The following is a 25,206-nucleotide window of genomic DNA, read 5'->3' as shown; positions in this document are numbered from 1 at the left end:
TTCTTCATTATTACTTCAAACAAACAATCAAAATTTACAACAATATTATTATTATATAAAAGAATTTTAAGAATTAATTAACAATCAAGGCGCATCAGTCTACTTTTCATTTTGATTTAATAATTATTTACAGAATTATTACAACCGATTTTTATCATTCATTGAACGTTAAACTCTATAAGCTGAACACTGAAGAACTAATGTTAGACAAACAACATCAATTTTCTCTAATACTAATACTTAATCGCCCAAATAAATAGCAAACAACGATACATTTATACCCTGAAAGAGATAATAAAGAAACAGAAATTCAACTTGAAGAGCAATGCGTTTTTCAATACAGGAAATGATTTGGACTTTTTAAACGTGACGTATTACAGGTCAGGTGATAAATTCAGTTAGAAGTTTTTGATAAAGGAAACAATATGTCCATCAACATTGTCTATTTTTATCTTAACACTGCTGTTAATACGAGGTCAATCGTGCAGATAAGCATGTTTACTAATAAGTTGTCAATCACACAGGAGTCATTTCGAATTCGGCGAGGCCATAATGTCATGTAATTGAAATGTTTACAAAATAGGATGACAAGTATGAGGTTATCAAAATGCAACAAGTTCAAAAGTGCAAGGCAGAAGGTATGTTTACGGAACTGATTGTCAATCAACTATACTTCGGTAAATCTGTAATTATACCGTGAACTGTGATTAAACTTACTACACGTATGACGTTATGTAATAGCGCGGTAAAAATCAGAAATATAATTATAATGACACAACTTGGAAGACATTGAAAACAGTGTCTTCCACCTTCAATAGTAGGTTACAACACGATTAGTGACATCAACGAAGCTTCAATGCTTTCTTGACCACTTATATTTTGACAAAAAAATCTCGTCAAAACTTAAAGTTTAAACGAAGCTTGGACAATGGAGATAACCTTATTTTGCTTTTACAACTCGATGAGACAGTGAATAACTCCGTATCGGCAACCGTAATGCTCAATTTGCATTGTAGGAAGTAGACTCTTTAGAATCTTTCTCTCGATGCTTGATGACCAGAACGATAAGCCATCTGTAGTGTTTCACTATCAGCCAATTATGTTCTTAACTTTGCTGGTCACTGTTTTATAACAATGCTGTCTGAAGCTTTCGTGTCATAACATCTTATGCGGTTGTTATTACAGCAATATAATATAGCTGATGAGGAGTCGCAAAGGAAAAAAGCAATGAACAAAAAGACCTAGAAACACTTATGGTCCCCAAAAAATTGAGTCTGTTATAGGGAGGCTATGTCCCAATCATGGGACATAGCGTTTGCTAGCCTACCGCTACTACCATAACCAATTCAATCCTCAATCATCAAGCATGTCGTTTTTAACTTGTGATGTCATAATCACCCTAGTCTTTGTAATAAAAGCGACCAAATTTGCGATGTCTGTTTGGCAATAACTGCTTAACCGCTACATATTATTAAAAACCCTTTCTCCAGTATATTTACTTATTTACTAACAACTATTTTTTGATTTAATACCATTTGTTTTGGACTTGCCTTTCACTTTAACGAGCTTGGGCTTGGCTATGTCGTCTGACGTCGGCCATGAGCTACTGTAGTAGTATTCTCTTTTACCTCACTGATGACACTGTACTGAATGATGTAACGATTGGCAAACAGGAGTATCTGACGTCACTGTACTGAATGATGTAAAGATTGGCAAACAGGAGTATCTGACGTCACTGTACTGAATGAAGTAAAGATTGGCAAACAGGAGTATCTGACGTCACTGTACTGAATGATGTAACGATTGGCAAGTAGAAGTATCTGACGTCACTGTACTGAATGATGTAACGATCGGCAAACAGAAGTATCTTTCGCAAGACAACTGCAATCGTAGAGCGCCTCCTAAGCTCACACCACATTTCGTTGATGTAATTATATGGCGTGCTTAGCACTAACGCATGTTTATTATTTTACATTGGTGATTGCGAGTTGTGAGTTGTGACACCACGATAAAAAAGTGTCATTTAAATGTAAACATTGTATATTGGAGTAATAATGCTTGCTAACAGCTTCAAAGACACAAAAAACAATTTTTTATATCGTTAGTTTGATGATAGAAGTTTGGTTTATAAATACTTGATTTCTTCACTTCGCGCTTTAAGTATATAAGACATAACAAAATACATACAGTTCGAAAGAGGGGTATTTTGCAATGTTGTAAGTGTTCGAATCGTTTTAAGTAATAAAACTTACCTGGAGTAAGCGTAGAAAGCTAACCGCTAATCATAATTTATAAACCTGCAAGAATCGATTAAAATTGTGTCAGTCTTTTGTTAGTTATTTACAATTTCAATTAAACAGCATTTCCTGCTACTAGAAGAAAGCACAAGAAAGGCAGAGTGAGTGTAAGCAACTGGTTAATATGCCATGTTTTGGAAACGTGAGATTTAGTATTCAATGCTGGCGCACACGACCATCGCTGTTATTTTATATATAAACTATTAATTAATTATGCAAAGGTTTCACGTTAGACTTATATCGTACTGTCACGTCATATGAGGGTTGTCACCGGGTAACCAACTATTCGTGACTGGATGTTCGCCTCTCATCCATAACATTCGAATCAGCTGAGGACACTGCGACGACTGACCAGTCACGTAACCTTTATTTTCTGGCTGCAACTCTAACGAATGCAGTGACATGAGAAACGACGACACTAAGCGTGCCATAACCCCGCAGAACAAAATGTCCTTTTCCGCTTTGTTGAGGGGGAAATTTTGTCGAAATCCATCAAGCACATTTCCCCCGACTAACATCGGATCTGCATTGGCAGATGCGGCCTTGGTCATCATATAAGCCATGCACACTGTGAGATCGAAAACAACAGGTGAGTGATGGCAATGTTCGAAGTCGATGATACCGTACTTGTCCTTAACGCTGCTTCTCAGTCGAGTTTCTTCATCTGAGCTTTCATCGGTTAATATGATGTTCATGTCGCTAAAGTCGCCGTGTACCAAACCTGTAAAATTTCAAGCATTTTAATTACCGACAGACAGAGTATTCGGAAGTGGTATGGTGACCTCAGTAAGCCAATGATTTAAGCCTCCAGTGTTACCATTGTATTAATATAATTACTGTTTTCGCGCATCTCTAAAAGGATTAAAACAAATATTTTCTTACCATATCTCAGATGTTTAAGTTGCGATGGCACCTTGGTTTTGAAAAGCTCAAAAAATTGGGAAATGATTTTCTGTAGTTGAGCGTCCCTCACTAGTGGCAAATAGATTTTCATATCGTAAAAGTTTTCTGTGAACCAAATAAACTTGCTGTCTTCGTCGTCGGTGTTTTCTATCAAAGAATTAATTGAAAACTTTTCCTGAAAATAAAAAAGAAAAAACATTCGTATGAAATGTAACATGCTCTCTCCTACTACATTAGTTTTCGTCATAAATATACTGCAACGTCAAAAGGCATCCAACCATGACGCCATGGTAAGAAAGGCGGGAAAATTCCCAATTAATTGCATTTCCCTCTCCGGGTATTCCCCTACCGTATCTTCCTTAGGTTGTCAATTGCAACAGTCGACATCAAGTGTTTTAGATGCGACGTATGTAAGACTAGCAAGTTGTCAGTTACAAAGAAAAGAAGTCCACTCACCGAAATGCATTTGTTGACAAGTCCTCCTAACATTCCAACATCATTAGCAATTTCCACCAAATCGCTTGGATTTAAGTCACTTTCGAAAACTGATCGACCAGATATGAAGTCAGATACTTGAATTTGTCTTTCCACGAATCCTTCAGAGTTATTTGCTAGAACATCATTAAACAAAATTCAGATATATACCACAGCTATATCGCTTTAAAGTGATTGATCTGGCCGATTTTATCGTTTATAACTAGTTGTTATTTATGTATATGTAGTTCCAATGCAGTAACAGAACAAAACAGAACTAGTATGCTTAAGGTTTTGCATGTCTATGCTTTGCTCAGAATCAAAATCTTACCAAACTTTTCGGTGATTCTAGCACGACCTTCATTTGTCCTTAATAGAGTAGGAACCTTAAAGCCATGAGAATGCAAATGGTTTATCAACGCGTCCATTCTTTTTGCTGAAATGTAGATGAAGTTATACCGATTAATTTAAATTAGCCTTTCACATACTTTGTTGCTTTTTAAAATCTGTTAAAAAAATAAGATAGCTATTATAAGTATAATATTTTAAATCACAGCCATTCATTGTCATTTATGGTTAAATTCGTTTCGTTTAATACAAGTAGGCCTATTAGTAAATAATAATGATAACAACAGTTCTGTGAGTCTGAATTAAGCGTTGTGTACAAAATACTTAACTGATTTTTGTGAATCGCTTTTGACAGATAATTCTTAGAATGTATTGCTTTGAGGTTTTGTCATCTTTTACCCAAAAGTTTTTGTCAAGGTAACCATTCAGTTTTGTTACTCGGGCATCCAGAATGTTGTAGGTTTTTCGAAGAACTTCGCGTATCGTCTCAAAATCATCCATAACTAACAACGTTTAATGTAATGACTCATACAAACATGCGATATCGTTTTATGTTATCTTTGAGTCGTCGGAACGTTACTTAGGCACCGAAATGTGGTTGCTACCGATCAAAACAAATCTCAATGCTAACGAGAAATTATATCAGGCAGTTTTCATTTGTCAACTGAGGTAAATTTAACTAGCTGTCTGCTACGTATTGGTTTCAATTTCCTTTCAAATCTCTGTCTCTTTGTTACGAAACAACGTTAAAAAATCTCTTTTAAAAATAATGCTTTTGAATAAATGACGGTTTCGTGCAAAGCAAACCTATATTCCATTATACCTTAATATAAACAAAACAAAACTTATAGACTGTAACCAATGCCTGCTTGGAAAGCAAAATCAAGTATTCGTAACCTTCACGCTTTACTCTAAGTTTATATTTTACAGGCGAGGTTGCAAGAAATAAGGTTAAGCGAATGTTTTCATCAGGTCTGTAATACCGACTGTTTTGTCTTGGTCTCTGTCGTGTTAAGCCTTGGTTTTGAAAAAAGTATAAGCTCACATTTTGCTGGCTGATGTCGGTCTGCTACTTCAAGCTTATAAATTGCCGCAGGCTACAATTGTGTTCTTGGCATCGCACAATCTACAACTTGTGTCATGGTTGATCAACCTACCAACCAACCTCGGGGTTGCACAAGACAGAGAATTTGGTTTGCAATCAAATTGTAAGTTTAAGTTTCATGAAAGGTTAGCGCAATACCCTGCAGAATTGACCTGCTTCTTTTTTCTTGGCAGGATTTTTATTACATGATATAGTCGATTAATTTTTGTTCGGCTTAATTTAATTTATTTCGCCCAAAATTTAATACTTTTAACACAAAAGGCAATGATGTGATTCGACATGCTTCCCCTCTTGCCTAATCTATCTTTTAATCTAAGCCAAAAGTGGGCAAACTGCGGCTCGCCGACATGTTTTCTGTGACTCTTCTAGCTGAATAGTACCATCCCAAATTGAATACTAATTATATATAAGTTATATATATATATATTATTAATTATATTTATATATACAATAACCAAATTGACCAACACTACTGATTTTGCGGCCCGCTGGTGTTTGTAGTTTTCCGTAAGTCACTCTTTTTTATTGGACAGGTTTGCCCAGCTCTGGTCTAGGCTTTAAACGGAAAACAGGAAGTTATCGGTATGTAATGTTATCTATCATTGACGTCCTGTTTCGTAAAGCAGACGTCTGAAAATAAGAATTCTATATTCTAATCGATTTGTATATTATAATATCCCTTTATTATCACAATTACTATCGACTAGCACTGTTCGCCTATTCTACATGAAATTAAATGCCTATTCGATTTTCTGCTTACAATTCTAGATTTATATTGAACACAAACAATGAGTTGGCTAAACTTACATCCATTTTACTGAAAATGAATATTCATAATAAGTATTAGTCCTTTTAAACGGCGTACTTTGCCGAAAACTTACGGTCAATCACGTGCTACAACTTGTAACCTGGGGGCCAGTTCAACTAGTTAAGGTTCATCTAAATATTCTGTCCAGCCGCTAGTGGGCCGCACATAGCCATTTAAAAATATTTGATTGTCTGCATCCAATGGTATTGGGATGGTAATCTTTGTGGTTTTTACTGACCCCAGGGTGGCAAGATTTTCCAAAAAAATCTTATCAATGAAAATCTTGCTAAAGTCGGCGACATTTTCACCAATCATGTAACTGACGTTTAATAAACAGCAAACGCTGGAGCGTGTTCCCTGCACTGGTTCTACATTCTTATCAATATTTTAGCCTTATCTTCTCGAGGTAAAAAGCTCCAGCAATGTCACTGAAAGATTTATTTTTGCGTTTGAACTCGGCTACCGAAAAGAAAAGCCTGACAATGCGGCGTTAACACAATAAAGATCTATGCGAGGAAGTGGTTTCCGTCCTGTCTCCCATAGTGCGGTGGGCTTGCGTATGCAGAAAATTAATTCCCACAAATTACAGTAGTTGACCTTTCCCTAACCTGCTAAAAAGGGAATAACTCAGTCCCTGCTTTCGAAGCCAACTTTCTCACCAAGTTGCTGGAGTGTTAGCGCTATACCCACCGACGTCAGAGGCTGCGGTTCAAATTAGCAATCTAGTTCTCTCTGAACAACAGTTTTCGGCATAAAATGGCACAAAATAAATGGCATTGCGCCTCTTGAAAATGTCACAATCAAAAGCAGTGAAAAAATTGTGGAAAGTACGTAATTGAATGATTTAATCTGTTAATGAATTCATTTCATTTATTCGATCTGTGCCGTGGAATTAAAAATAAAAACCATATTATCGGAATATTTTTCGACAGAATATAGATTTTAAAAACCGATGAGAAATGAAACTGAGAGATATTTATCACAATTGGTCAACCTTTACATTAACTTTTCATGTGCACAATTAAAGCATGCAGGGGTTCATTGGAAAAATTGAAGCGAACTTATGTAAAGAATCACATATGCTGAATAGCCAAAAAGCCGGTTAAAAACATGAAAAAAACAAATTGCAAAAAGAACAAAGCGAGTTCAAAGAATTGCTTTCTGCAGTGCGATATGGGTAAGATACAAAGCAAGTGACTCTTAATTTAAAAAGGTGTTCCCGCCATGTTACGGCAAGCTTCAGCATTTAGAAAAGTTGCAAAATGTGGGAAGTATTTTATCGACAAAATAGGTGTAAAGTGAGGCATCCTTTTCGGTGCCTTTCCTCTCTTATATCACATATAACGGTCAACACAATGAAATACTTAAACACTAGTTTAAATCAATAAAAGTTACACTCCTAGAGAAATAAGTGAAATGAATACTGTGTGTCGTACGGTTGTTCATATTGTTCGCTGTGATATCCCATACCTACGGCATGGTTGTGTGCTCTCTGCGGCACAGTGCTATCTTCAATGTATTTAAGGTGCTCTTGTCGCTTTACGGGGTGTCTTGTGATGTCTCTTCCGCCACGTAATAATAATAAGGTTCATCTGCATCTGGTTGCGACTGGCCGAGTAAACCTGCACTGTCCCCTCTTCCCGATGGAGCGGCCTGGAAAATGGCAAAAAACTCCTCAGAAAACTAAAATAACATAGAAATACTTTTCTCCTGTGGCTTTCCTTAATCACACTGTTTATTACGGACTACAGGTGGGGTGTGGGAACATAATGTTGTATTAAGCAATTTTTATGAATCGGTATGCCGTAGCTACTACTTACCCTTACTACCTCACTAAACTTTGAGTTCTTGTTTACGGAATTGCCTCTTGGTGCAACTACGTCCGGGACTTGTTTGGCTGTCTTGTCACCTGTTCAATAAGCTACGAATCAGCGGTTGTTCTACCATTTTTCAATTGAACAAAATGTGCCATACCACTACGATCGGCACGTGCTTTGGCAAGTAAATATACTCGCTGTATAGCTTGGTTATGCCAAAGCTGCGTTACTAGCTTGTTAAATGCTAGAACTGTGCACTTTTGTCCCTACTTTTGGAACAGCCGCCAAATGCTGCCTTGAACTGGCGTCATCTCAAGCATTGTTATCCAGAAATCTTTTGGTTACCGGTGCCTAAGTTCGTATTTGCCTGTGGCATAACACATGCATCATATACGTGTACCTTCGGGTAGTTGACTTGTAAGGAAATGCGTTTCAAGGTAACGTAGGCGTTGTCGCATGCTTTCTATCGTGCTCTTCAAAGACAAGAACTCGTCACGTTCTTCAGCCTGCATTCGAGTGAAAACATGCCAATAAACATGCAAAACGTACAGCACTTAGAAATAAAGCTAAGGTGTTGCAAATTTGGATTCGTGGTGCGTTTTTGGACGTTTGGTGATTACCAGACTGTGATGTCTTGTTTTGTGACTGACTGAAGTCGTTGTTCTTATCGCTAGTTCGATCTAATTCTACGAAACTTAAGCGTTTTCGAAAATCTATCAGGATTAAATGTATTCTTCTGAAATAGCCATTGACTTCTTTTTCAAGTTTTTTGAATTTTTTCTAAAAACAATGTATTTTATGCCTTTTTTTTGAGCATATATAGTGCTGGAATTTTAATATAGATCTGTGAAAATGAGCCGGCAAAAACAATAGATTTAAAAACCCGAGTGGTTAAATCACGTGACTACTCACCGATAGTTTGGAAGATCCAGGTGGACCCTAAAAAGAAAACCGAAATTAAAACCACAACATACAGTATATAAATGCATTATAAAAGTTACTATTAACTGTAACAACTAAAGCATGAACAATGAACATAATGAAAGTATGCAGGAAAGAAGTACGAAGCCAGCGAACCAAATTAATAATCAACATGACATGATGATGAAATGACGTACCACAGGTCCAGGTGATCCCGGTGGACCCTGACAAAACAAAACAAAAAAATGATAAAGTGAAAAGGTTTAAAGTATCATGCATGCTTGCAATTAGCGTGGACGACACATCTTCATAACTATGTAGAAATAAATCAAAGAGATCAAGTACCTGTTCTCCAACTCCAGGCGGACCTTGTTGTCCTGGTGGTCCTGGAGGACCTCTTGCTCCCTGAATTACTTCGCTATCCGGGGACCTATTTCGCTCTTCTGTAGCGAAAACACGTCTTGTACTATTGACAATCGGAACCTATACATTATGGCTACCTTTATATGGGAACATGTTTCGGTCCTTATACCTTCAAGATCGCTTTGTAACGTAATAGTAAAATTGAATCCGTCTCCTCCACAGGTGTTATTGCACTCCTCGGCGCTCTCAAAGTTATTTGCATTCCCTCTGCATCCTCCATAGAGAAACACGGAACATTTACTCGACTTTTTATCGAAGTAGTAACGATATAATCGACCTCTGCAAGGTCCAGCGTCCAGTGCAAACTGGCATTCAGGGTTCCTTGCTTCTGCAGAACAAAAATTGCCTTCAACTATTACAAGGATCTTCGTGAATAAAATTCATATTTATCACAAACAGCAAAGAAGAGCTTGTATCAAGGAGTTGGTCAAGAGGTCATATGTATAAATAAGCACAAGGGGTACGCGACAATTCAAACCCGACAGTTTAAGTCCTAATTCTAATTCTTAAGACTGTCGGGTTTGAATTGCCGCGATACCAGCATAAGGACATATTGGGACGTCGGAAGCACACCCCGCTCTTGAGTTCCTCCGTTTCTTCCGTAAGAAATTGGTTTATTACTCCTGGTTTCGACTGTGAGATCTTCTCTTTCAACCTCTCTGCTGATTTCTCCTCCGCATTCGTTCTGGCAGTCTTCTGGAATCTCGAACTTATTTTCGTTGCCACCGCAGCCTCCGTAAACGAAGAGCTGACACTTATCGGTTGTGGGGTTGTAATAAAACATTACAAAAGAAGCCCGACATTTACCGGTGACTTTAGGCAGAAAACACTTCGCCGGCTTGACACCTGTAAGTAAACAAGTTAAAATATTATCTTGTTTGTATACTGCGCGAATGGAGACGGGCTTGCCGAAAAATTTAATACTTTACTACGACAGATTCACTCCACACGTACGTTCAACCACTTGGTCTTGTACAAGGATAGGGGCGGGTGGTAGTTCGGGTTCCTCCGCGTATACCGGGTTCCCGCCCCCGCAATAATCGAGACAAGCCCACGGTGTTAGGAAGCGGTTATCGTTGCCGTTGCATCCACCGTACGTGAATAATTTGCATCTGCCTTCTCTTTGGTCATAGTAGAATCGTGGCATTATTGCCTTACACTCGCCTACTTCTTTTGGCTGGTTGCAACGCGCTGCACGAATCGGTCTTACGTCATCACCTGCGATTATGATCAAACAATAAAAACGTAAAAAATTTGTTGAAAATTGTGTGCACTCTTTTACTGTGTGTATGTTAACTGGAAGCGAATATTTCTGAGCCCCACTTTTACCATCACACGACTGGCATACTTGGATTCTGCGGGGCAACGTCATTCGATGGAGGTGGATTCTCATGCACCAGTGCATCCCGGGAAGTTTCTGACGATCGCAGGCACATGCGCAGACATTTTTCTTCGGAGTCAAAGTTGTTTGAATTTCCCTCACATCCACTATAAGTGAAAGTCTTGCAGGTTTTCGTGTCGTTGTCAAAGTAATACTTGGTAAATCTTCCCCTGCAAGGGCCGGGATCTCTACGAAGGGTGCACACCGCATCCTCATCTGCAAGTTAACTTGGCCGTTAGTTAACCATTCAGATATTTATGTTGAACATTCACTCAACTAACCTATAAGTGAAGCCATCCATTTCTCAAGCATTAAACGCACTTAAACATAACTTAAAGTTTCCCGTTTGTATGTTATGCATTCACATTGCGTTTTGACCAAACAAAACCGACGGAGTTAGTCATGAATTTTTTTTTCTCCGCCTGCAACCGATACTTGACAAAACGACACGGATTTGTCACATTATAAGTGATTCGTCACGAAAAGGGTTGCTTTCACTACAAACTTGGCTCATTTTTTAAGTTTGACAAATTTCTTCCAGCATTAGATCACTTAGATGTGCGAGTGAAACCGCGCCACGAGTACTGCCGCAGTGTTTGTGATGTAAATAAGATTGTCTGTTTTGTCTACCAAATCTTTCCGGCTTCGAGCTACATGAAGTTGGCCGGTTTTGCCGGCCGCTCCGAAATATCGATAGCATAGTGGCGCTTTTTCATGACTCAGTTAACGTAATATTTGCTTGTGATAGGCAGCTCTGTGTGTAATGCTGTTTCTGGTGTAGCTTGTCTTATGGCGAACAAAATTCATGTACAATGTGTCATTTCACCTTGTTTCCTGAGGTCAATGACTAAGATCAATATGTCGGACGGACTATGTCACAGCGTTAAATAACCGCGTAAACAGCTCAGTTTTAGCACAAATAAAATAGAAATGCTCCTTGACGAAGTTACGTCATTAACAAATCGTTAAGCTCAACGATATCGTCAATTTTGAAAGGTGTAAAAATGTACTTAGAATTGTACACATTGTGAAGGTCCATGTGGAAATGGCGATACTATCTTTTTTCTACCCGGCATGTACTTTGCACACTTTAAGGTTGCGACGTGTTCGTTGTTTGGAGCAATTTGCGTCATTAGCTCGTTCGCCCGAATGCGGGTTATTTTAAACCCTCAATTGCTTTCCTGGGCTATCAACCTCATATCACATTTAAACTGCGTGGGAATCATAGGGGCAAGTCTCGATGTTTCGGTTCAGTAGTAGAAGCAATTTGTACACTGTTCCCTCTCTGTGATTAGATAATGTCGCGTTTTGTATTTTAGTCTCGCTCGACACTTTTTCGTGATAACGAATTCAAGTCGCTCATAACGATGAAAAGCTCCCCTACGTTAAAGCTTAAAACCATACTTGATGATGCTCTAACGCTTGGGCCGGCCAGCGCTGCTATGGGGCAGCCAAGGGGATCAAAACCGTGCTTCGTCTCAGGATATTCTTCCTCTTCGTACTCGTCATAATCATCGGGATAAGAGGGGATGTAAGTGTAATTGGTGTTCGATTTCTCTCCGCCGATAGTCTCTTCAGACCCATCGTACCCGCTACCACTGTCTGCTTGATACGCGGACACAAATTTAGCTCATTTTAAAGGGACTGTAATACTACGGGTATGCAGTGTTATTGCAGAAACGTCGAAGTTTCGATCAGGCACGTAAACAATCGAATGCAAGCATTTTAAAAAGGTTAACTTACTGCTCTCTGTGTACTCTTGATTAGGGCAACACACGCTACAGCAATATCCGAACGGTTTGTAAGTGTACCGACAAGTGTTTTCTGAGGCGCATTTTATCGGAAAACATTCCACAACCCCATCCACACACATGCACTCCTTGCAGTCGTCAATTTTCCAAAGGTCGCCGTTTTTGTAAGTGACGCCATCGTGAAGACAAGTGTTGGAGCCTGGAAAAGATATTAGCATTAAAATTCCCTTCACCGCCCTTTGAAAGCGACATGCCTCTACGAAACAGTTCTACAACAATCTATCGCTTTATAACCTGCTACTTGGTGATAAGAGCATTGTAAACAGATGACGTTATAATTTCGTTTGCAACTAATGATGTCGTGATAATGATACATGAGGAATTGCTACAAAAGTCATGAAGATTGATTGAATATGACCAAACTACACAAGTGCAACGCTATGCAGAAACACCATGCAGTCCCATGCTAATTATTTGTCTATGTTTGTTAATTTGTGTGGCGTAAAAATTGTCAAATTATTGAGCTGTAGCTAAAATTCAAAACAAGCTTATATTTATCTTCATAAGCTTACGCTTTGCATTGCAATCCAATTGGCCAACGTACAACCTATAGCGGGTTCATTGAAAAACTCTTCCAACAATTACTCCAACACGCAAAGGCTATATATTGTCCCTGAGAGACATTTCAAAACAGGTGAAAACCTGCTTGCGCAACAGAATTTTTTTATAGGGTATTGTGCCTTGCTGCCATAATTATCATTAAATGCATCCGGAATTTAACTTCCGTTCGACAATTGGTAGAAACATTTTTGCAGCTTCGGAATGCTGCAAGACTGTATTAATTTTGCAGTTGCCAATTTTCTGAGGAAATGTATTTGTGTTGATGATGAAAATAAGGTTTGCACGAGCTTGCCAAAGCCAAAGACTTGACGTTGCGCAGCATAATGTAATCGTAATTAACGTTTAATCATGAATTAACGAAGTGAGTCGCCTAAAAAGAACCCATAAATAACGGTAAAATTGAATCGGCTTACGAAACAACTAATTCAGCTAAACGATGGTAAAACGGATTTTAAGAGCAAACGATATCTGCACTATTTCGAGAGGATGACGCAGTTAAGTTACAAAAATCAAACAGAGCTTACAAAGATTGGTGAAATGTACAAACAGCAAAAAAGCTACATTCGTACGCAATTAGGATAGCTTGTGTCGTGGGGTTCCAAGTGCGTGATTCAAACTCTACATTTCCACAAGCAGGCAATTAACACTCGCACAAATGCAAAAGCTGATCATGTGAGAGCATTCCGCTACAATTTGCAACCGGTGCTCACACCCCACTAATACCTTGCAAGGTTAAAATTAGAAAAGCGGCTAGTGAGGTTAGAATTACATGAAAAGGTCAAAGCGATTCCGAGTTAATTTTATTTTGAAAATCAACACCGCTACTGCGATTGCATCTAACAAGTTGAGCTCTTGGTCGGCTGCAAGACTGTGACCAAATAAAAGCGTTTTAGCTGTAGTTAGCACGTGCTTTGAACTTTGACTAACATGTTATTGTAGTTTTAAGCAGCTTGGCTGAGCCAATTCAACGCATGGCGGAATGGCGACATCTTCATCTTTCTCTGCTGTGTAAAGTCATCGATAAACATTCTCACCCGTGTGTGAAAAATATGGGTTTTTCTTACAGTCTTTAAGCTCTTTTTAGTTTGACTGATTAAAATTTTCGCGAAAATCGAAAGCCATCGCCGAGTGCATAAAGGAGCTCAACTTGTGACCTAGCACTGTCAAACAACACCGCACCAGGTACTGGTCACTCACCACACGACGAAAATATCACGTCGTCAATTGCTATGATTTCTAAATTGCCTCTTCCAGGCCTGGCTTCGAAAATCACTTGGTAGGGCCGAGTGTAATCGGGCAGTGGCACCGTGCCCTGCTGCCAGAAGCCAGTTTGGTTGTCTGGTAGCGACGTTAGATCAAGGATGGGTATCCGATACGGGGAATTGCAAGGCAACAGATAGACCAGCAGGCCAGAGTTCGCCAGGCGCCGGCCGCGTATGAGGTAACGAAAAGTCATACAAATTCCCTGCAGTGTGTTAGTGAAGAAGGGACTGAAAGCTCTGGCAACCGCTTTGCCTTTAGTCCTCGAGGTAGGTGCGTGATATATAAGGTAATGGTTTGTCGTTAAGGAGTAATCAATCGTCAAAAAAAGAGGTAGATCATACTGAGGAATATCAAATGAAGGAAGTATCGCGTAATCTTCATCATCGACCGTTGACTCGCGACTAAACGTTCTGAATTTGCTTTTAGAAACACCGAGTCCACTTTCCACTCTCCATTCTCCAACGCTTGCAGGGTGACTCGATGTGTCGAACAAGCACATTGTCCCACCCTTTCGCCTGGTCCCGTTATTCCCATCAAGTGGACGGCCACTGCGCTTACGAAGGCGCCGGCCAGGAAGCGACAACTTGTTCTCTTGATCAAAGTCACAGCTTAACTCGGTCACCAGTTTCTTCCAAAGCTTGCTGGCGCAAAAATCGACGGTTGCCGGCCCGGGGTAGATAGGATGATCGCCTGCAGCCAGGTTCTCAGGTTGAAGCCCTATTGTGTGATTGCCATTGAAACAAAGGACCATATAAACTTAACCAATTTAAACAAAGTGTGCACATGACAAAAGCACTGATTGCTCAACACATAACTTTCCTGAAATCATTTTCCAACTTTAAACACTTTTACCAGAGTTTGTATTTCAAAGCTACATAATTTCATTTGGCAAAGCACTATGTGTCGGTAAACTTTTTGAAATAGTTAAGGCTTTCTTTAAAAGTATATAGGCCGTAAGAGCATAAGCAACGGGTAGTAATTGATTGCAAAAGGTCATAGTCATTGTAAAGGCCTACTGCATTTCAAATACGACTGGCGACCGCGCTATTATCATGTCCTGATCAACACATGACGTAAGCCAGGGTAAACGCCCAATGTGTCCTGCCGAGACCATGATAAGGTTTCAAAGCGATGTCGTAGCTTAAAAAGATACCGCCGGTTTCAAAATTAAATTAAGAGTGACGGGAAACGTGCTTAATCTAGACATCCAGCAACGCAATCTTCGTGCGCTTACGGAACCAAAATTTCAAGCACAACAGTCCAGCACTGATAGCTCGGCTATTAATTAAAGTTCTAAGTTTGCTGAGATTATTTTGCTTCGACACTGACAGCAGAGCAGTACGTGAATAACTGGCGGTGATGAAAAATTTCGTGAGCGTATCGTGCTGTAAATCAAACCATTAATTCGACCCTGCATGCAAAAACATATAGAAGCTGTTGGAAAAAATCTTTGCATTTTGAATTCTTTCTTCATTTAACGCTGCGCGATTTGCGAGTTATTTCCCAGAATTAACGTACAAAATATATGTAAACATGCAGTGCAGTAATAAGTAATAACGTTAAAACAAGTTCTATTTGTACGACCAACTTGTAGGTGGACTGCATATTCTGTATAAGCAAAAACATTTCGCAAAACATCAGTTTAAACTGCTCTCAGATTCCATGCATAGCACACGGATTGTGGCCTGTTCACGAATTCTGTCGCAGAGATCGCTGTCGCCTGGACTTTGACAGAACTTATTTCCAAATGACAAGTTAATTATCTCTGGGAAAGTTGTTTACATACCTCCGTTGATAGGGCCTGGCGCTTGGGTCGACTGCCCACCTATTTGGCATCCACAGACACCAGGCAGACCAGGTGGCCCGGTCGCCCCTCCTATTCCTGCAATTCCTTGTGGTCCGGGAGCTCCTTGGAGACCTGTCTCTCCTTTAGCGCCTCGCTGACCATTTTCTCCGGTCGGTCCGCGCGGGCCAATTTGACCTTGACAATCAAGAACGGGTTAGGCGTGCAAAGGGGTAACGCACGGTGTACCAGTGTAAATTACAGTAATGTCTGACGTCTTTTATTTTGGAAGATTGCGCAAATGCACCGTTCATAAGCTTGTATCAGTTAAGCATTGATATACGATTACGGCGTTACGAGACATCAGTGTGGCGGCGACAACGGCGACACAACCGAAAGCGCATTTACTCTCTTTGTTTATAATCAAATAAAAGTTGCATTATACGCATTTAGACATGGTAAGGCCAGATCAAACAAGATTTCCGGAGATTTACCGACAAAACAAATGACGGCATCTGTCTGATAACCAGCACATCGCAGAGTTAACTAACATGAATGGGTGTGGCTAAAGCATACCTCTTGCGCCTGCTAATCCTGGTAAACCAACCTCTCCTTTAATGCCGCGACCTCCTTGTAAACCTAATAGGTAAAGACTTGGGTTAGGAAATTAGCTTTGTGGGTGACTCATATCTTAACAGATTATTGAATTGTAAACGGTAATAGCCCATAGCAGAGCTTACATGTACCTGGCAGCCCTCTTTCTCCCTTTGCACCAACTGGACCCACAGGACCTATCGGACCCGGCCTGCCGTCCTTTCCGTTTGTACCATTGATCCCAGGTGGTCCTGCAACACCTGGGAATCCTCTTAAACCCATGGTACCTTGCTCGCCTTTGGTTCCTTTGACACCGTTAGGTCCTCGTTGGCCACGCAAACCCATAGAACCGGGTGGACCAGGTGGTCCCCGGACACCTTGCTGACCGTTTATGATAACGCTTGCATCGGTGTTTCCGTTCTCTCCGGCAAAGTTCATCTGCATTATAAAATATAAAGGTCTGCTATTTACGGCAGAAGTTGTAAATAAATGAACGTTATTATAACCGAATATAATAAAACCGAATCCGGATAGAAACGAATAATCATCTACTCAGCAAATCTGGAATAAAACTGGAATTAAGCTTGTTGTTAACGTAACGAAATTCTAAAGAGCGCATACACAAACATACAAGCTTTAACAATCATTTTATGGCCCTTTAATGACCACACGTTAGTCGAATTCAACAAAAGGCCGCATTCTTTCTTTGATTCGCAATAAATTACTCAAACGAAGATAAACCTGTAGACATTTGTGGACGGTGAGCATCTACACCCCGGGCAGCTGTATTAATACCGTCAAAGTAAACGATCTACTTATGTCGTTTCGCTAAAGACTCTCTTGTGGTGAGGCGCTACACGCTCTAACAACTGTATAAATGGCTTGTTATGTTTCATCAAAAGCGGTTAAATGTAATCGGCTTAAATGCCGCTGCCAATCACTTCTGGGAGCCTTATAAATACATCAAACAAGTTTTGGCGCATTACACGCTTGGGGTATGGTTATTATATGTATTTGGTAAATTTAAAATAACGTATATGATATGTGCAATATTGTCAATAAAGTCACACGGCATGTCTTGGTTTGCTCACTTATAAAAGAATAAAGAACAAAATGAGTTTGATTTCCATTTTCCCTGTATTGCGAGCATGCTTCCGACGGGGGATTATTGGGATTTGTAATAAAATCCATCGCTAGGGCCCTAATTTGATTTGTTCAAATGCTGCAAATTTAACCCTGCAAACGGTATAAGGCTTTGACGCTGTTTTAAGCGTCGATTCTGGCATCTTAAAGTTCCAGATCATGGACGCCAAAGTTGAGTGGAAATTTCAGTTGAAATCGTCACATGAATATGTTAAATTTGCAACAATACACGAAAAGTGTTCAAAGTACCGCGACCTTTTACTTAAGCATGAGATGGATATCGGTTAGTCCAATAAACGGACGAGGCATTATTTACCTGGCGTGATAATTCTTCCACTTGTTCTCGTAACTCGGCCACCGACGTGCAGTTAAAACAGGCTGTAAAAATAAAAACGAGTCAGGTTAGATCGTGACCGAAATAACGTCAAGTTACAAACGAAAGTCAGCGATTTGGACTCGTGTTACTTGCAATAAAGTACACGCTTGCGAAGCTGTGTGCTTTATAAGATAACTAGTTGGGCGCCAAGGCCTAGGGTTAGTAGAGTTTTTCGCTCAGTTACAAGAAAATAAAATTAGAAATAGGAGAACGCCACAAAGAAAATACGGGCGACCTGTGACGGCCCATTGTCTAAACTTCCGACATAGTAACCAGACAAAGGAGACATCCGACTATAGCTTACAGAAGAAACACTTAAACGCGGACTTATTTACAGATAACGCGATTTTTTAATCGGTCCGTCAAACTTGGGTAAATATGGTAACAAATAGGCAACACAAACGACGTCCGACGTGGCCGTAAAATCGGCGCCACTTCAACATCGGCGACATTTGACGTATAGAATGTCTTTGGAGGATGCCACGATGACATATGACCACAACGTTACCTCATCGCGCCGACAGCGTCCAAGCGTGTGCGCCGGCTGAAAACAATCAAGACGGCCAGCAGGTGTACATTGGTATTACTTTGCACGACAAGTTATATAAAGGTGTAGTATTGTGCACGATATCTGCCACTTTATACAAACTGTGCTTGCCTGCTGATATCTAAAAGCCAAGCAGGTGTCCCCGGCTGTACGAAGTGGGAAATTAATTTCTGCAATATAACGTTACGTTTAAGATGTTTAAGTTACATCTTCACAACGATTTGAAACACCGGCCTTATGCGAAGTGGTACCCGAAATCTATTAATTCCACCTACTTTAGGGCCAACAAAAGCAAAACAACTTTGATACTTCAGCTACGCCAGCTACGTACCAATCAGAGCAAAGCGTCAATTTAACCGCTTTTTATAAAGTGTTTTGTTTGACTGTAGATTCTCGGAAATTCTTTTTTACTCACGACGCTACTGTTATATACTCCCATGACGTGCAATGCAACATGAACTAACGGCACTTAACGTAGTCGTAATAGAAAGTCGTTTTGCGAGGGTGTCGGATTTGTAAAAAGATCTAGGTCCTTCAATGAACGATAACAATCGAAACGCAAACGATATTTCATCCAAATTTGAAAGATCATGCCATTGAAACGTCATATCACGTTTTTTCTAAACTCTTTCGGGCCCAAGGAAGCGTCGACAAAGAGAAGTTGTTTCTAAAATTCGTTCAACTATACACAGGAGTGAATCATATAAATAGCCTAACCCTAAAACCACCACAACAGACGTAGTAAGTTGCTTTTCCTTGAAAGGGTTGTCGGGTTCGGAAACGTCGGACATCTCGACGGCGTCGAAACCCAGCAATTATCACAAAAACCTACAGCGAGTTTGTATCAAGATGAAGTGGATATCCTGAATGGACTCACGGCCACAACTCGTAATGGTTTCCTCTCCAGTTGAATTAACGCTAACAAGCTACAATTAACCGAGCTTAATTCGAGATAACAATAAAATTACAGCTTGACAATTTGTAGAAATTGTTGTAACAAAACATCCGGTCAACACCGAGGTACAAGCAAGGTATAGAATACAAAAACACATATCGGCATTGATATGGTGCTGCAGCCACACAGTTTTTGTTAAGGTACAAATGTAAAACTAATACGTACTTAAGGCGGTACGTTTAATGTCAATCGGACTGCAATTTTTAAGGTTTTAGAACTTACTTTCTTCGCATTTCGGACCCGAAAATCCGGGGCAACATCTCCATTCTTCACGTGTGTAAGCTCGCATACGAATTTTGTACGTTGTTCTCGATGCTACCACGTAGCTACATAATGGATTCAAAGAAAACAATGATAAAATCAAAAAATCGGATTGTGTGTCTGAAATCAGAATGTGTTTTGAAATGTTTCGACATATTACCCAAACCGCTCAGGTACAAACCTGACTTGGGGATTGCAGTAGAGAGACGACCAGGAACACTGACTGATTACTTGTTTTAAGTAAGTCTGTGTGCCATTTTTCACCCGTTGTGGTACCATTTTAGTCGTAGGGTAGGCGCAATATCTTCCAGTGTACACCGTGCGTTTCTCAGTACCTCCCGGTAACGAAATTGAACCTTGGTCGTGTGTTGACCTGAATATTTGACACGTCATTAGAAATTGCTTTGCGGGGAATTTTGTTTTAAATTAAGCGCTTTTTCACTATCCGTTACTTACTGTATTACTATTGTTTGATGTTTGCGTTTAACACGGAAGCGTGAAAAATTTGAGATAAATTTTCCATTAAAGCTTCATTTCAAACAAACTTCATAATTTGAAGTGAAAAGTGATAAGAAAATAACGGAAGGTGTTTAAACAGCTGCCTCAAAATCACTCATGAAAACATTTCAAGAGTTGATTTATACACAAAAATAAATTTTAATCCTAATTGTCTATAGAATTACTTCAAAATTTGGTCGCAATAACACACAAGTTAAAATTCAATATATTTCCAACACTAACAGTAAAAACAGGTTTTTGTTCATTAAAACATCTTCAAATGCTTCAAATTAATTTTTTCCAGGTAAAGTAATTTGACAACAAAAACAATCGGGAATTGCATGCACGTGCATTTAGGATTGTGCAGCATAACAAGCAGTGAAATTTGCCAGTCACATGCACAAAAAAGACGAAAACCAAAGAAACAAAAATATAAAAAAGTAATAGGCGAAAAGTGAATGCATGCCTGGTTAGAAATTATTAATATAATGGATATGTTAGGTTTTGCGTCCAATGTTAAAGCCATGCTTTTTTGTCAAATGGCTCGTACCTTACTCTAGTGTGAGAATAAGTTGGATAAGACTGCCTATAAGGTCTATAGCGACTAGTAGAATATGTTCCGTATGAACGGTATCTGCGATAAAAAATCAGGTTGTCAGTGCAAGCATGAACGAAAAACCTCTTGCAAACAGCAACACCAGGGCGCATGACACACACTAGCATTTAGCTACTATTGCACCATGAGCGAGCAGCATGTACATGGGTTGGCGCTAGTCTAGTATAGATGCTAGTTAACACGAAAAAATACGGTAAACTTTCATTCCTGCAAAAACAATCAAAATTTATACATACACGGATATTACAACATTAATTACAATATACTGGTTCCGTTACTCGTCGATCTCAAAAGAAATAAACGTGCATCGGGTTTCAGTTTGGTGATTCCCATCTTGGTTAAAAACGTCCAAAAAGTGCGATTGTTGCCAGCTTAGAAGTGTACTTCAGCGGGTGAGCGAGTGTGAGCCGTCTCAGCCCCTTGGCACGTCAAATAATAATCGGTCGGTTTGTGGTTCTTTGGTGCGTAGAGGAAGTATTTAATCCTTCCGCGAACCATGGTAGCCATTGTTACATTACCCTTCATATATAGGAAATCGATTTTGGATAAATTGCTTGTTGGAAGCCGCAAATCGTCGGTCGGTTGTCGCCCGGTTTGCGGGGATTACAAGACCCAGCTGTGTGTCGGGGTCCTTCACAGCGTCCCAGACGCGATCGAAAAGCGTGTAGAGACCACATCAGAGCATATAATTGGGATTTCCGTGCACAAGCAATCTAGCTTTGAAAGGTACGTTTCGTACTCTAGAGTCAAGGTCAAGAGTCATCGAACTTCTCTAACGCCAACGATTTCCGAAGAATTGTTTGGCTTCAGTCATGCAAGCGTCGAGTGCTCTGTGTAGTCATGTACACAAATTTGAACCTAATTTTTTGGTGATGCGGCAGATATACCATAACACTTGTTAATCCAAGTCATAAACATCATGATCCACCTGGCTTGTTAACCGTCGAAGAATATTCGTTAAACTGTTGTGTTTCGATGTACCGATGTCAGCCAAGCCCTACTATTCTCATGTTACTTGCACTCGTAAACCCGCCGATGGCAACAGCTAAAGTGGTCGTGAATTCTTTTGGTACAACTAGTGAAACGGATAACGAATGCTAAAGCAGATCTTCGTCGTGTTGACGTCATTCGTGATGATGTTATTCATGATTATTGAGTTGAAAGAGTCAACACGATATACACCATTCACTGTCAAGTAGTACAAGCAGCAGCCTATCCCGGCATACACAGCACGATTGTTCATATTTCATTGTAATTGCGTTCGCTCTTTGCGCGTCACTTTTCGCTTCAGTTTCCATGAAATGGAGATTTCGATTAAACGTTTGAATATGAAATAAACTCGTAGCTGAACCTCCGCTGTGTGTTTCTCGTCAAACTCAATTGTGACATCGTGCAAGCGGCGTTTCTAGAGTGCTTTAAAAGCGGGCAAGGTGTAATTTGGTCAGGGATTTATACCATAATACATTTTGCGGTGGGTATGAAATTGTTGCAGCATTAATGGTTGGCTTTTACGTAACATTTTTGCACGACGAAATGCCAATGCCTTTGGTTTGACACCAGCACGTATAATTTGGCCGTGTGTGTGGGAAAACATTTACTTAGTAACAAGTAGGCATTGAAGCACACCTGCAACTGTCACAAACGGTTTAGGCTTACAACACAAAGCGCGTGCAAAGTGTGGAAGGGTTTCACGGAATAAAAGGAACGCTATTACGCTTTGTCACTTCCTGGCAAAATGTTTTGATGGCTGATAACGGAATCTTTTTGTCTTATTTCTCCTCTTGAATTGCAATTCCGCAAATTTCAACGATGTCGAAATACTCGTTTCAAGGGAATTAGGACCCCCAGAAGCAGGCGACTCTGAGTGGCTCTCGTCATGTTTTGTTTCGCAACTTAGAGCACTCGAGGTGAGGCCAATATTGCAAACTTGAGAACATTTTCAAACATGAGTCAGATCTGGTTTGAAGAGAAATAACAGCGGGCGGAAACCAGGACACCTTTCTACAAGATCAACATCAATTTGTAAAAGCGTTTGTACCCTGCGGTCGGCGACTTTGAAGTAAGGTGTCTATGAACGCTTGTTTGCATTATACGGGATGGTCATACTACCCCGTAGTTCCAATTTACTGCGATAACAAACACTTAAAATCATGCTGTGCTATAGATAGGCTATGTCCGCAACACTCGCTCATAAGTAACAGCGGTGGAAATAGTAGACCTGCGATTGCGTCCTTGGCCTACAAAATTTGCAGGTTACCAAAGTTTACTTTCAAAACAACGACTTCCGAACGATAAGCCAATTGTGATCTGAAAGTCGTAAATAGCCGCAAACTCTTCTGTGTTGAAGTATTTTGACAGACGTCGAGTAGCGTGAAATTATCAAATGTTGAAAGATTTCTGAACTTTATGTTTTCTATGGCTGTTTTAACGACATTAAAGTTTTCGTATTCTGCTGGCACAATTTTTTATTTTATAGAACTCAACATAGAGTTGTTAAACTAGTTCTTGCAGGCAAAAGATCGTTCTTTTGTTTGCACGACTCGTTACATTCTCAGTAGGTTGGTGTGTTACATGCAAACATTTTCGAACGTTGATTTGGCGATAAAACGGGTAAGCTTGTTGTTGTCGGGAAACCTTTACGTGGTCCCAATTAGTTGGCTACTTATGCAACAAGAGTGCGTTTGCCAATCATTCCGTATTTCAAAAGACGTCAGTTATTAAGTAAGTGGCAGCGCTGATAACAAAACTTTTCTGTGTAGTTTGACCACTGGTATGGCATGCTGACGACAAGTAACTTCATCGTAAAGAATCTCGTTTTCCGAGAGCTACCAAAGTTTACAACTTAAAATTTTACAAGTTAAATCGTAATTTATGCTGAAATTTATCACTCGTGGAAAGATTTCAAACCGTGGGCTTAGGAATTTATCATAACACATTGATGTGAAAGAGTGTGTCATATAAAAGCGCGCGTAATATTGCGTTGCCAACTCGTTGACCGCAGTGTTCATACTTGGATAATTTGCTCAAACACGTCTCAAAGAAATACAAAGTTACGGTTACCTAGAACCTTGGGGTTGACAGACAATCTCTGTTTTCTGAAAATTTGTGCAATTATATCGCAAAATTTAAAAGTGTTATTACTCCAGGGAAATAAACCCGTTTAGTATCGGACAAGCAGTGACTTAGATTGGAAATTAAACAAGTATTTTGCAAAACACAGCGGAGCAAAATTTATTCCCAAAATTTTTAGGCAAAAGCAATAAGTTTGTTCAACGGTCTGACCGCTTCAATCATGTTTTCCTACGCTTCATTACGCAGGTGGTACGTAGAGAACGTGATATCTGCAATTAACTATATTGCCTCAGCTGAACTTGTTTCATGAGAACGCCAATACCTTGTAAACGGATAACTTGAAATCTAAGCCCTAACTTAACGCCCAAGCGTCAAATCGATGCTGTTAATTCGGACTGTGAAACGCATCATGTATACTGCAATTCGATACTAGTTTAGAATGCTGTAAAATGAATTGCCCCGTTCAATTTAAGAAAAATTAAACAAGATTAATAAATATCTTGTCGAATATAACTTACCCATTGTTTCTTCTTGACCGTAATCGGCTGCGTCTTGCAAGTCCATTCTGTAGGCATGCAACATGAAGCAAGACGAATAAAATTATCCAGCGTTTTTGAATAAGCCACAGCGACATGTTGAAAATATATAAAGCCTTCTGCCTTAATTCAGTCAGTGTTAAATTAACGGGTATGCCAACCTATGCGCCTCGCTATACAAAAAATAATATTTGCTTTTCTGCCGCGCTATCGCAACTAAAAAAATCAAAATACAAATATTTAAGCGTAGCAAAAGCCAACAGATGTATTCCCATAGTTTGACATAGTCATAGTCTGAACCTTGCATATATGTCCATACGTTTTGAAAAGTATCAGATAACTGGTAACAATGTTTTGGTTTGTATTTATTGCCTAAAGTCCTACACTTACCACAAACGTCGTAATGGCTACGTTATGTTAACTAAGTGCTCCATGCTCCGCTTACGCCTGTCAGGGACTGACTGCGACCCGAACGCATATGATGATAACACCGAGCCCTTTCTTTCACTGGCAGGCAAGTTCTCTCAGAGTTCGCCTTTTTACGAAATCTGTCACTCGGCGGTTACTACGACTAGGTTTAGGTCAATAACGTTTGCGCTTTGTGGTTTCGAAAATTTTGTATCTTTAGGCTGCTCAAAGCTGCATTTCAATCTGGTTAAAAAGAAATTACAAATTTATGAAAACGTGGACTTGTTGACCATCATCAAGAAGAT

The 25,206-nt window shown here is 39.7% G+C and overlaps 2 protein-coding genes across 10 annotated transcripts; both read right to left on the bottom strand.

Annotated features, from left to right (window-relative positions):
* Nucleotides 1-970: 970 nt before the first annotated feature.
* On the bottom strand, nucleotides 971-5,063 carry LOC143446716 (hydroxylysine kinase-like). The gene is made up of 5 exons (XM_076946474.1): nucleotides 4,352-5,063; nucleotides 4,006-4,110; nucleotides 3,657-3,811; nucleotides 3,180-3,375; nucleotides 971-3,018 (listed from the first exon to the last, which is right to left on the bottom strand). Exons 1-5 carry the CDS (start codon nucleotides 4,521-4,523, stop codon nucleotides 2,546-2,548), a joined length of 1,101 nt encoding a protein of 366 aa, XP_076802589.1. The 5' UTR covers nucleotides 4,524-5,063; the 3' UTR covers nucleotides 971-2,545.
* Nucleotides 5,064-6,702: 1,639 nt separating this feature from the next.
* LOC143445457 (uncharacterized) lies at nucleotides 6,703-24,729 on the bottom strand. 9 transcript variants are annotated; one of them, XM_076944564.1, is made up of 21 exons: nucleotides 24,476-24,728; nucleotides 20,820-20,903; nucleotides 19,953-20,144; nucleotides 19,733-19,836; nucleotides 17,949-18,010; nucleotides 16,642-16,927; nucleotides 16,472-16,534; nucleotides 15,899-16,093; nucleotides 14,047-14,829; nucleotides 12,221-12,427; nucleotides 11,882-12,082; nucleotides 10,445-10,693; nucleotides 10,051-10,314; nucleotides 9,670-9,942; nucleotides 9,206-9,424; nucleotides 9,019-9,116; nucleotides 8,871-8,897; nucleotides 8,665-8,691; nucleotides 8,373-8,532; nucleotides 7,756-7,844; nucleotides 6,703-7,588 (listed from the first exon to the last, which is right to left on the bottom strand). In XM_076944564.1, the coding sequence occupies exons 1-21, from the start codon at nucleotides 24,589-24,591 to the stop codon at nucleotides 7,475-7,477; spliced, it is 3,813 nt and encodes a 1,270-aa protein (XP_076800679.1). In that variant the 5' UTR covers nucleotides 24,592-24,728; the 3' UTR covers nucleotides 6,703-7,474. The 9 variants fall into 9 exon arrangements, 7 of the variants coding, with proteins under 7 accessions (XP_076800679.1, XP_076800683.1, XP_076800681.1 ...); XM_076944568.1 differs by lacking the exon at nucleotides 8,373-8,532 and adding an exon at nucleotides 8,153-8,258; XM_076944566.1 differs by having other exon boundaries at nucleotides 11,882-12,079.
* Nucleotides 24,730-25,206: the final 477 nt, after the last annotated feature.

This window comes from Clavelina lepadiformis, chromosome 2 (assembly GCF_947623445.1).
Source record: "Clavelina lepadiformis chromosome 2, kaClaLepa1.1, whole genome shotgun sequence".
Taxonomy (NCBI): Eukaryota; Metazoa; Chordata; class Ascidiacea; order Aplousobranchia; family Clavelinidae; genus Clavelina; species Clavelina lepadiformis.
Note: the sequence above shows the minus strand (reverse complement) of the source record. Positions and strands in the feature narration are given on the sequence as shown.

Bases quoted from the DNA above. Each gene is read 5' to 3' on its own strand.
- LOC143445457 (XM_076944564.1), bottom strand. From the start codon at position 24,591: ATGTCGCTGTGGCTTATTCAAAAACGCTGGATAATTTTATTCGTCTTG. The intron at 14,830-15,898 runs GTATGTAAACAA...ATCACACAATAG, and splicing joins GCCAGGCCCTATCAACGGAG to GGCTTCAACCTGAGAACCTG. The intron at 7,845-8,372 runs GTAATCACCAAA...CTTATTGAACAG, and splicing joins AAACAAGACATCACAGTCTG to GTGACAAGACAGCCAAACAA.
- LOC143446716 (XM_076946474.1), bottom strand. From the start codon at position 4,523: ATGGATGATTTTGAGACGATACGCGAAGTTCTTCGAAAAACCTACAAC. The intron at 4,111-4,351 runs GTTAAGTATTTT...TCTACATTTCAG, and splicing joins AAAGCGATTCACAAAAATCA to CAAAAAGAATGGACGCGTTG. The intron at 3,812-4,005 runs GTAAGATTTTGA...ATGATGTTCTAG, and splicing joins TAGAATCACCGAAAAGTTTG to CAAATAACTCTGAAGGATTC.